We start from the raw sequence: 12,886 nt of genomic DNA on the forward strand, positions 1-12,886 counted from the left end.
TGTTTTATGCTGATTTTACTTGCTCTTATCTCTTATCAAATACTGTGATGCAAAACACTGTGAGGGAAAATTACTTAGAAGACAAACACTCTGCTTTTCATTGTGCTAGTAGGAGAAAATTTTTGTGGTGATGGTCTAGTTCAAAATTGCTTTTTCTCTGTGAATCTCTCAAAGCTCTGTTTGTTCTATCTGATCTGATCAGCTAACTATGGCCAGCTGATTAAGGAGGGAATATCTCTCTCCTAGGAGTTTTAGAGTCTGAGTTATGTTTTTTGGGGTTTTGTTTTGTTTTGAAGTAGGCTCCATGCCCAATGTGGGGCTCCAACTCACGACCCTGAGGTCAAGCATCGCATGCTCTACTGACTGAGCCAGCCAGGTACCTCCCTGAGTCATGTTAAAAAATGCAAACTGAGGTCTGGGCGCAAGGAACTCAAGGATGCTGAATGTCAGAGTCATCCTTGATTTTGTCTTGGCTGTTTCCAATCTCCTCTGAATCCGTGATTTCTTCCAATTTCCTTCCAGTATATTCTTGTTTGTTTAAAGTGGTCATGGCTGATTACTATTGGTTACAACCAAAAGTATCTTATATGAATAATCTTAAATTATCTTATTTCATTTTTTAAACCGTTTAATGAGTTCTTACTGCTGAATCATTAGTCTGCAGGTGGAGTGTATTTTTGAAGATATTTAACAAGAAGGGTATGTAACATATTTTTGAAATCCTTGCATTATCTGTTAACTTTACATATTTGACAGCCCAACAAGGGCACAACAATCTTGAATTAAATGCTTTTTTCCCAAAGATCTAGATAATGCTTTATGCTGTTATACTGACATTAAGATGCCCATGTAAACTGAAAACTGTCGGTACCACACCTGTGCATTTTTAAAGTTCCACAGGTAATTCTTTCTGGCTTGGGAACCACTGCCATAAACTGTAGTGCTAGAGTGATATGAGTTGAGACTTTTTATGTTGATTCATTGGCCCTGACTGACCTGTTTTTTCTGATGTTTTTCTTTTAAGTTTATTTACCTTTATTTTTGAGAGAGATAGAGAGCAGAAGCAGGGGAGGGGCAGAGAGAGCGGGAGACACAGAATCCAAAACAGGCTTTAGGCTCTGGGCTGTCAGTGCACAGCCCGACGTGGGGATCAAATCTACGAACCATGATATCACGACCTGAGCTGAAGTCGGACGCTTAACTGACTGAGCCAACCAGGTGCCCCTCTGATTTTTAAAATCAGTTTATTTAGATGTTCACTTATTGTCTACAGAGACTATTTTTGCACACATTCACTGCCACCATACACAGAAGTATGACTCTTTGTATCATATACAATTTTAATTTTCTGTATGATGTTTTGACATCTTAAAAAACCTTTCTGGCTTGGTAAAGACTTCCCCCTATGGAGCTAGACAATTCTTAGATAGCAAAAGGCCCAGCATGCTTTGATATGCAAACTAACCAATCCAGAGTCAAACCTCTTCTATCTAGTATGTGCACCCCAGGAAGCAGTATTCCTTTGCCTTAATCATTTCAGGGCCAGGTACCAGGCAACCAGCTAGAGACCATACCTATAGCCCAAAGCCCACTGAAATTACTCAAACTAGTCAACCCTAAGCTATTTTCACCCTGTCATGCCTTGCCTTTCCTGTGGAAAGCCTCATCAAGGCTGCAACCTAAGCATTCTCCTGGCTCTTGTCTTCTGCCTCCTCACCACCCTTATGTTTTTTCCGTATTTTTCCATGGCCTTAAGTGATGTTGTATGCCTCCTGTCTCTAGGACCTGTGAGTATAATACACTTTGTTTTCCCAAGCCTCTCCTGTGTCTCCTCTTATATACCTGCACCTGACTGACCATCTCATAAAAGAACACAAGACAACCTTCTTCCCACCATCTTTTCCAACTATTATTTTAAATATTGCTAGTGGCTGAAATATTAATCCCAGTCTGAACACTATCCAAGTTCCTCAACAGTAGAATAAAGAAATAAACTACAGTATATTTACACAATGGACTACTATCCTGGCATGAAAAGGAACAACTATATACACAGTGTTGAATGAACAAAGCCAGACACACAAAAAAGTATGCACTGTATGATTCCATTTATATAAGGTATGAAAACAGTTGTGCAATTTTAAGTCAAGGTACTTGTTACCTTTCGAGAGGGGGTTAGGCAGTGACTGGAGTGCATGAGAGACTTTCTGTGATGTGACAATGTTTTATTCCTTAATACAGGGGCAGTGCTCATTTTGTGAAAATCTATCAAGCTGTGTTTATCAAGTGTGCACTTTTCTATATGTATAATATACTTTAATAAAAGTTAACAAGAAAACATGGTATATAGATACAAGAGAATATTACTCAGCTTAAAAAGAAAGGAAATTCTGACACATGCTACAACATGGATGCACCTGGGAGCCATTAAGCTAAGTAAATAAGCCAGTCACAAAAGGACAAGTACTGTATGATTCCACTTTTATGAGGCCTTACAGTAGTCAGATTCACAGACAGAAACCCTGGTAGTTGCCATGCGCATGGGGGAAGGGAAAGTGAGACATTGCTGTTCAAATACACAGAGTTTCAGTTTTGCAAAATAAAAAGATTTCTGGAAATTGGTTGCACAGCAATGTGAATGTACTTAACACTACTGAACCACACAATAATGGTCAAGATGGTATTATATAATGTGTATTCTACCATAATTTACTATATTTTTTAAAGCTAATAATGACAGCACACTACTTTCTTGCTGCAAAAGTAGATACCCAAGCATATTAGAACTATATAAAAGTAAGAGCAAACAGGCTCTAAGGCAACAGCCTATAGGGGACTCCAGTAAAGTATACACACTTCAAAGTACAGATGTAGAGGCAATTATATCAGCTGCCTAGAAACAAGGGGACAGGCCTGCAGAAGGGAAAATGGGGGAGGAAGGTCACATGTCATACATTCTCAGGTTCTTAATTGTAATCGAGATAGTTACCAATTTTAATATAAAAAGAAGCATGATGATTAGATGAAATACTAATTTATTCAATAAGGACAGTATTTTCTTGATTTCAAAACAAGAGGAATGAAAATGAAGGAAAACCTACCTTCTATGTAATTCAAAACTACCTGATATAAGATAGTTGAAGGTACTAGACAAAAACATTATATTCAGATTTTTACTGGTTCACTTTTCATGTCAGAGTATTAGTACACAAGCCTCAAAGGATCGAAATCAAATGAGAAATTTTTAAGTACTTATTCAACCTACCTATTTGTTCTCCTAAGACCAGGCATTGTTTTGGTATTGGAGCTCCAAATACCATTCCCCGAAGTTTATCCATTGGAGGAGCTTTATTCTGAAGGCCCCCAAACTTTCCGTTACTTCGAATGCGATCTCCATCTCTGGTGAGCAGTGTAGGGCAGTGTGTAATTTTAACAACCTATTGTAAGCAAATGAATATTAATTAGTGAGCCTATAAAATGTATCTCAATTGTTCTAATAAACAGGAAATCACTTAAGGGTTCTGAGATTAGAAATGACATGATCACGCTAGTATTTTCACAAAATAAGTTAGTGAAGTATAAGATGAACTGGGGTAAAAACCCAGAGGCACTGAGATGAATTCGATTACTTCTCAAGTGTCAGCCTAAGCTGGAATAGTGACACAGCACATGGAAAAAGTGAAACTGATGGCTTGACTGATAAGAGGAAGGAAGAGAGGGGGACAAGCCAGAGAGCCACTTGCTTCTGAAAGCCACGGCAGTACCAGGGCAGCATCACTAGCTCTGTTTTCTTCTGTTAGATAGAAGTTTTCCAGATGACCAAAGGATACCAAGAGCATGACACCAAAGACTACAGACAGATAAGCACAGGGTTGAATCATTAGAGGACAAAACTGTAATTTCAACTATGGGAAGAAAAAGAGCTAGTAATGTCAGAGTTGGGAGGACTAGAATTATGTAGTAAAGCCAAGTCATGGAATGGAAGTAGGAAGGGTTAGTGAAGAATTCTAATGCTTCAGAGAAGTCAGAATAAAAGAAAGACACTGGGTTTAGTATTTCATGATTTTTAAAAATGTTTTTTCACAAAAGGTCTAGAAAACAGACAAAAAAATAAAATGAAAAATGAGAGAAGTGGAATTCAGGTAATGTCTTTTCACTACTCAAAATGTTACCACACACCACACACCACTTTGAATGTTGGGAGAGCTATGTAGAAAGGTCCTCTTGTACTAATCTGTTCTGGACAGCCATTCTCAAAGGAAATGTAACAAGTATTACAAAGCTTAACGTTTTGCATGAGTCAGCAATTCCACTTTTAAGAATTTATTCTGAAGAAAAATCACAGATGTGAACAATGTGCACTAAAACATTGTTTTAATAAAAGATATGAAACTTGCATGTCTCAACAAGTTACATAAATTATGGTACATACACACAGTGAAATAAAATGCATACTTTAAAAAAATGACTGAAGAACACAATTTAACAATATGTTAAAATGCCTAATTCAATCTAATATTGGGGTTAAAGAGTCTCTGAATTATAAAAATAAAATATTAAATAAAATTTGATTTTTTTAAAAATGAAAAATAGCAACAAATGAAAAACGTAATATAAAATCATGACTAGTATTTATTCTTTCAATATAATTCTATGGGTACTTTACAAATGTTTTCCCACTGAGGTGGATACTTTTTAAAAAATTTAAATGCAGGGTTGTGTCTGGGTAGCTCAGTCAGGTAAGCATCTGACTTTGGCTCAGGTTATGATCTCATGGTTTGTGGGTTCGAGCCCCGCACTGTTAGTGCAGAGCCCGCCTGGGATTCTTTCTTCTCTCTCTGTCCATCCCCAGCTTGTGCATGCATGCAAGCTCTCTCTCAAAATAAATAAATAAATAAAAATAATAAATAAGTAAATAACTTAAAAAAAAATTAAATGTAGGGGTGCCTGGCTCAGTAGAGCATGCAACTCTTGATCTCCGGGTTTTAAGTCTGAGCCCCACACTGGGTGTAGAAATTAACACTAAAAAATCTCAAAAAAAATTTAAACGCACTAAGAAGAAAATCTGTGGAAAACTCTGGTAAAATAAATCTTTTTGTTTTACTACAAACAGGCACAACTTTCTTAGTTTTGGTTTGAATTTGCAGATTTCTTTTTTTTTTTTTTTTTTAAGTTTTATTTATTTATTTTGAGACAGAGAGTGTGAGAGCAGGGGAGGGGCAGAGAGAGAATCCCAAGTAGGCCCCATAATGTCAGCGTGGAGCCCCACATGGGGCTTGATCCCACAAACTCCGAGATCATGACCCGAGCCTAAATGAAGAGTCAGATGCTTAACCAAGTCACCCAAGCATCCCTGGATTTATGTTTTATTTAAGTGAACATTAAAAATACAAACTGTATTCATGTACTATCCATTTATCAGGATTCATGCAATGTTTTTAAGGATTTGATATCATCTTAAATAACACACACACCCAAATTTATTTACAGACTTGTCCATTCTCGTCAGTAGAATGACAATATGAGTTTATAAGCCTCCAGGAAAAAGGACAGTTTGGCTCCCTTTCACAACAGTTCTGCAAATACTACTTTCATGGACAGTTTCAACTCTTAAAGTATCCTTCAATCTTATGGTTCTACCCCCTAAACACTGAATTTGGACAAAAAAGATAATGACACCTTTTGCCAATTCAGTGAATGAGCAAAAGCCGTATAGCTCTGGGAAATTACCTGCCCTGGGGACTAGGAAGGGGTGAATAAAAACAAGGGGTTGACTCTGTAGAAATGGCATATAGCATTCAGGAAGAGAAAACAGTGACAAACTACCGAAAACAATGTTACAAAGGGATGCCATAAATGCCTTTTCTCATAAGAGCTTTAGAACAGTACTTAACTGGTGGAATTATAAGACTTGATTCAAAACTTTGGAAGCAAAGCAATCAGTATTTGCTATACTAGTTATGAGGAACCTAAAAATTTTTCAGCCATTAGATTCTTCAAATATTGCCTTATGATCTTTTTCTCCCTCCACTCTGGCACTGTAATTAGACTTTTTTTTTTTTTTTTTTTTTAGATTTTCTCATTCTGTCCTACATGACTCTCAACTTCCTCCTCCTCCTCTTACAGTCATTCCTTCCCCATAGGCTGCAGTCTGGACAATTTTTCTGACCTATTTTCCGATTCACTAATTCTCTATTATACTGTTTAACCTTCCCAGTATTTCATGTTTATGTGTATTTTCTAGTTTTAGAAGCTCGTTTGATTTTCTCAAGTCAACTTGCTCTTTTCTTATTTTTGACACTTTTCTTGAATTGTATTAAACATACTTAAGAAAAATATTTGCTTTTACGTTCACTATGGAAATTATTTCAGGTTTGAGATAAAGGTGAATTCTTCCAGAGACAATCTGTTTCCTCCAAACAGATATCTAAGGACACTACCAGTCCAGCACCATGTCAAATCAAATGTTTACCTTGAGATTTTTCAGACCACCCAAGTATTATGAATACAGGTTGCAAACAGACAGAGGCCAATTTATTTATATTGATGAATTCTCAGGAAAATGGTTTGATTTTGTTTTTTTCCCTTTTCCACCTATTGCCAAGGTTCAAAAGAGGTAATTTTCTTGCAGTCTCCAGAGGCACTTGGAGTTGAGATCAAAGTGACAGTTTTTTCTGTTCAACTTACACTAAGGTTTAGCCCTTTGGGGGATCCAGTTTATTGGGAAAGGGATCTTTTATCATATTCCCCACTCTGGTTAAAGCCCTGGGTTTTGTCTCTTACCCTCTGAGTCTCTCAAAGGAATGAAAAATAATGCTCTAGTTCAATTACTTTGACAAATGTAATTTGTAGCACAGGCAAATCCTGGCTTTAGAGTTCTGTTTATCTGAGTTCCACCTTCACTTAGAAATCCTACTTTCTTGACAGTTCATACCTTACAATATATAACCTACGTAGCCAGAAACAGCCTTTTAGTTTATCCTTGCAGGAATTTCCTCTGAGTTGTCTCTGATAGCCCTCAGTGCCTAGCACTGTGCCTGGTGGTATGCTGGAGTCAGTGTTTATCAAGTCAAGAGAGCAAACTCTCCTGAGCGTCTCATTCAGTGGCTACACATAGGCCACTGGAAATCAGCCATGATGGAGGATTTACACCTTGGGCAAAAGCTACAAACCAGGGTCCTATCACCCCACTCACCAGAGAGCCAGCTGTTCAACATTTAATAGCATCCACTATGTCTCATACACATTGTCTAAATACTGACTGAACTAGAATCTTCCAGTTACTATCCAATTTGTTACTTCTATTCTCACTAGTAAGATTCCATGTTGTCATGACATTTAATGGGTATGACTTCTACTCTATAATTTAGGATATATACACATTCTAACCACTACCAGAATATAGTACCTTCTCCATCCACAAGTGTTCGCTGGTACAATATGTTACAAGTCATTATTGGGCTCCCATGGAAACATTCATCAATATGCCAAATACTACTCCCCAATTAGTTGCGTAATTTTCAGTAATCTCACTAACTCAGCTCTCCTAAATCAGAGTACATTTATTATTTCTTCTTAACTGGGTGCAAAGAAAAACTTCTCGGTTCTAGTTCTGCCATAAGTGGATGTGATTTGGTACACATCCATTATTTTTCCTGAGCTTAAGAAGAGCCCTTTGAAAATCCATCCTTCAGAGATTTCTCATTTAGAAAGTGGAAGCATATCATCTCTAAGGTACCCATGATTCTAGAATACACTATTTGTAGATACTGGCTAGTATTTTAAACTGGCCTCTGTTTTCTCTTACATAATTGCAAATATTCTTACTCATCTTCAGTTATAGTAATCTGAGAGCCTATAAGGTTTTCATACATGTTTACTACCTGGTATTTCCGAACTCCTAACACTATACTTACTAAACTTAATACTTTTTTTGTATCAAAGAATTCAAGACCTCTGGATCTCAGATACAGACAGAACTTTCCTTTACTGGAATTTTACCATATTCCAGGCTCTTAGCTTAATGCTTTATGTGTATTATTTTATTCAATCTCTGGAAGTGCCCTTTGAAAAGCCATCCTTCAGAGATTTCCTTTTTTTATAAGTAAAACTTAAAAGTAATATAGAAGTGATAATCCTTAGCACATCCAACAGTAGACAACATATTCTTTCAGTTTGTTTAAAGTAACACAAGAATATTTTTAAATTAACTAAAACATTTTTTGAGTATAGTTGACACACATTACATTAGTTTCAAGCCACAACATAGTGATTCGACATCTCTATATGTTATGCTGTGCTAACCGTAAGTGTAGCTACCGTCTGTCATCACAGATCGCTATCACAGAACAGACTAAATTCCCTATGATGTCTTTTAATCCCACAGTTTATTCATTCCATAACTGGAAGTCTGTATCTCCCACTCCTCTCTACTCATTTTTCCCTTCCCCTCACCACCATAAGCTTATTCTTTAAGACAGTAACATCTTACACATAATTTTGCAACTTTTCAACAAAATATATTTTATACATCTTCATTGTTAGGAGAAGGAAATTTATTATATTCTTTTTAACAGCAACATATACTCTACTGTATACATTACTATAATGGAATTGCCCAATTTTAAATGATGGACATTTAAGACTGTTTCCAAAGTTTCCCGTTTTAAATTCTTTTAATACCCTAATAGATATTCTTGTACACATCTTCATATACTTGTGGGAGTGTGTCTGTAAGATAAATTATTTTAACACTTTGTGATGGTATAAAGATGGCTGCAAATTCTTTGCCCCTTCTCCCATGGAGAAGGGAGAGTCTATTCCTACCTCCCCCTTGGATCTGGGCTGGCCAGATTCTGAGCTATGAAATGTACGTTCTGAGGATGGGACTTAAGAGACCTACAGCTTCTGTCTTAACTGCTTGGAACACCCCTTCTTGGAACCCAGATGCCATTTGAAAAAACCCAAGCAGTCACAAGAAGAGACTCACATGAAAAGACCCACGTGTGTCAGCCTACAGGCCCAGCTGAGTGCCCAGCCAGCAGCCAGTATCAACTAGTCAGTATAAGTAGGAGATAAAGTAGGAACTAATTTCAAGGAAATTAATAATAATAAGGGAAATAAGAAAATAAAAATAATTTCAAGGAAATATTTCTAACCCTGGACATGCTAGGTGATTTTTCATCTCCAGCCTGCTCAGTAACCAAAATGTTCTTCAAAAAGAAATGAAGAACCTCAGAACAAAGATCAAACCCAGTGCCTCGCCAGTAAAATGTATCCTAAGGGTCAAAATGAAATTAAAGATGTCCCTTTGTTAAGACCTCAGATATAAGGCCCTGCTTCCTAGATTCTTAGGTAGACAAAAGGGTTTCTTAAAAAAAAAAATTTTTTTTAAATAGGTCCACGTCCAGCATGGAGCCCAATGTGGGGCTTGAACTCACAACCCTGAGATCAAGACCTGAGCTGAGATTGAGAGTTGGATGGCTAACTGACTGAGCCACCCAGACACCCCTAAAAGTTCTTAAAGGCATTATACCACAACACCCTGGGGTGGCAGTTTGAGAACAGTGACAACAGAAGATAGTGCCAGCTGAGCCTCTGACCAGACTCGGCTGAATTCCCAGAAAGTAACCAGCACCAACTGCCAGCTGTGTGAGTGAGGCACTCTGGAGTTCCCACCATCCCAAGTGTAACTAGACAACACTCCAACTAGCTAACACTATTTGGAGACACCCACAGAGACCTGAAAACTAATATGTTGGTATTGTTTAAAGCTACTAACCTTTGCAGTGTTTGCTAGGTAGCAATAGATAACTGAAACATTTATATCGCCAAACTGCCCTTCAAAGGTGTTATGGATTGAATTGTGTCCCTCAAAGTTCCTATGTTAATGTCTTAACCCCTCAGGTCCTCAAATGTGATCTTAACTTGAAGACGGCGTCTTTATAGAAGTCATCAAATTAAAATGAGGTTATAAGGTTGGGCCCATAATCCAACAAGTGGTGTCTTTAGAAGAAGGGGATATAGATACGCATGGATGTGAAGAGACACAGGGAGGACTATCCACAAACCAATGAAGGAGGCCTGGAATAGATCCTTTCCTCACAGCCCTCACAAAGAATCGATACTGCCCACACCTTGAATTTGGATTTCAAGACTCTGGAAGTGTAAGTCAATGAATTTCTATTGTTTAAGCTTCTTAGTCTGTGGTACTTTGTCAAGGCAGCCCTAACAATAAGTAAAAGCTCCATCAAATTACATTTCCACAAACATTATCTGAGAATATTCTTTTTCCAATACCATCATCAATAGCAGATATTAGTTTTGAGATAATTTCAAATCCCCCAAACATGTCTCATTTTAATTTGTATCCTGGCCCATTCATTCACATACTGTGTCCAGTTTTATGCTGCTTGTCAATTTGCAGGATTTAAATTGGTTTTGAAAAGGTTAGTCATCTGAACATTATCACAAAATTACTCCTATATAGGGCCTTAAAACGTAAAACTTTAAAAACACACATTACAAGTAGAGCTAGAAATTAAAAAAAAAAAAAATTCAAATACATACCTCTTTTCTGTAATGATTGGCAGCATCCAAATTATCCAAAATAATGGTGTCTCCTAACAGCATACCAAATACTAAAAAAGTTCAATAAATTTTTTAAATTATCATATCTTTGGTCATATTAAAATGTTGGCATACAAAATTTTCTTAGAATGCTGACATCAAAATTTTACCCCTCTAACAAGAAAAAAAAAAAAGAGAATTAAATATTAATCAAACTAGAACTTATAAAAAATAAATAAATAACGTAAATTTCCATAACCAGTAATTTGTATATCTGGATCATAAGTCTTAACATCTGTATTATAAAGTCACTATAGGAGCACCTGGGTGGCTCAGTCAGTTGAGTGTCCAACCTCAGCTCAGGTCATGATCTCACAGTTTGTGAGTTAGAGCCCCATGCTGGGCTCTTTGCTGATGGTGTGGAGCCTACTACCTTGGATTCTCTATCTTCCTCTCTGCGCCTACCACTCCCCTCGCCCCCCACTCTCTCTCAAAAATAAATAAAGTTAAAAAAAAAAGTCACAATTTTCTTTACCTGTTTCACAATGTTCTACGTTGTCTGGAAATGTTAACAAATCTCGGGCAAAGACTGGATCTCCAATGGGTTTAAAATACAATTTTCCATTTCGGTAATGAGGTAGAGGTCTGAATGAAAAGAAATTAAATACTAAAGCAAATATATATTTTTAATTAAAAAACATAATATGAAAAGCATATGTATACGTTGCTTATCATTATTGTGGTCATTTAAATCAATTCCTTATCCACAAGTGACACTCCTAAATGATTAACTATGAGAATAATATATACTATATAAGAATATCTGTTTAGTTTTATCGGTGCTACTAAAATCAATATAAACTGCTGTTGGGTTTAACAAGGAAAAAAGAAAAGCAGCCTCAAAAGTTGCCAAATGAGATGACTATTTCATGTGGAGAGTGGCCCTAGCACGGATGGGGAAAGAGGCAAGGCCCAAGACAGAGACCCATGTGAGGGAGGGAGATCGAGTACTCTGGCTCCCTGTCCTTTCCATACAGGGTACAGAATGAGCAACGGCAGCCCAGAGAGAACAATGAGATTCAAGAGATGGAGGCTAACTAGACTGTCACGACCTTTCCCTTACACATGGTGCTGGTTTTTGCAAATATTGAAAGTAGGAGCACTGCAGGGTAGGGGTGGCTCTAGGAGATAGTTATTAACTCAATCTGAGTAAGAGGCACAATACCAGGAATGGAGAGAATAACTAGCTTCTAATGCAAACATTAGCCCCAAATACCAAATTCATACTTTCCCCTAAGTCAAATATTAACTTGGTCTTCAGAGATTCTGCAGACAAAAGAAGCCCTCCTAAAGGGAAAAATTATTCATACAAAAAGTATTACCCTCAATGAACACAGGAATTACTGGATTTCCTGTGTTGTTTAAAATGAGTACTGACTAGTAGCGAAGTGGGAGATTTTAAAAGCAGACAGATTTGAGTTCAAATTCTGGTTGTTTCCTCAAATCATTTTTAGATCACAAAATGAAATTAATATGTTAGTTTAATAACATTCATATATAATATTAATAGAGGTCCCATTCTCCATCAAGTCCCTATTCCTACCCAATTGTACAACTTTGTTTATAAGTCTGAGAAAATTATTCATTAATACTCCATTATACATTTTACTTTGTTTTGTTACCATTTCCTTCTAATCTTTTAAGCTCAAAATCAGAGTACACATAAAGCATTTTTAAATTTAGATAAAAAATGCCTAATTGGTTTGCATAGTTATTCCTTAAAAACATACTTTGAAAAGTAAATTGAGGAAGTAATTAAAACTAGATTTATATTAAAATAATAATACAACATTCTAACTAGTCTTTTACATTTCAACTTTGCTATTGGCAGTTCCAATGCAGACCTTCTCTACGTAAATGATGACTGCTTTTCTTCACAGGACATAAACAGGACAAAAGACATGAATCTACACTCCTACTCCAAATAAAAGAGTTTTGTATTTCATCAATGATATTGACATCCTTCCTGTTACAAAAGCCAAAAACCTGCTTTGGATTTGTGTGCGCATGTGTGACTTATACACAAATAACATTTAATTGGCAAATTAAACATGCCCAGCATATTTGATTAAATTCACTGCAATACTCATCTTAATGAAGTATATTCATTTGTAAAGAAGGTAAAGATACCCTAGTTAATGTGAGTCACTGCTCAGTTTGTTTTAGGCATCTTTTACAGAAACCATTTCAAAATTAAGCACTTTGGTAACAGAAAAGTGATTTCAGAAAAAAAATCATTACTCCCACTTTTTTCTAA

At 36.6% G+C, this 12,886-nt stretch overlaps 1 protein-coding gene and 1 long non-coding RNA gene across 3 annotated transcripts in view; one reads left to right on the top strand and one right to left on the bottom strand.

Moving 5' to 3' along the window:
* The window catches only part of SMCHD1 (structural maintenance of chromosomes flexible hinge domain containing 1), a 230,845-nt gene that overhangs the window by 91,546 nt on the left and 126,413 nt on the right, over window positions 1-12,886 (bottom strand). For both annotated transcript variants that reach the window (XM_053902476.1, XM_053902475.1), the window contains exons 43-45: window positions 11,105-11,214; window positions 10,570-10,640; window positions 3,266-3,437 (exon numbers count right to left, since the gene is read on the bottom strand). In XM_053902476.1, coding sequence (XP_053758451.1) covers window positions 3,266-3,437; window positions 10,570-10,640; window positions 11,105-11,214 — 353 coding nt within the window. The remainder of the gene's footprint in view (window positions 1-3,265; window positions 3,438-10,569; window positions 10,641-11,104; window positions 11,215-12,886) is intronic.
* Window positions 9,544-12,718, top strand: LOC109248579 (uncharacterized). The gene is made up of 3 exons (XR_008422233.1): window positions 9,544-9,651; window positions 9,907-10,166; window positions 12,461-12,718. It is a non-coding gene; the product is annotated as an uncharacterized LOC109248579 (long non-coding RNA).

The sequence above is a fragment of the Panthera pardus genome, unplaced genomic scaffold (assembly GCF_024362965.1).
Source record: "Panthera pardus isolate Hobbes unplaced genomic scaffold, ASM2436296v1 HiC_scaffold_15, whole genome shotgun sequence".
NCBI classification, from domain to species: domain Eukaryota; kingdom Metazoa; phylum Chordata; class Mammalia; order Carnivora; family Felidae; genus Panthera; species Panthera pardus.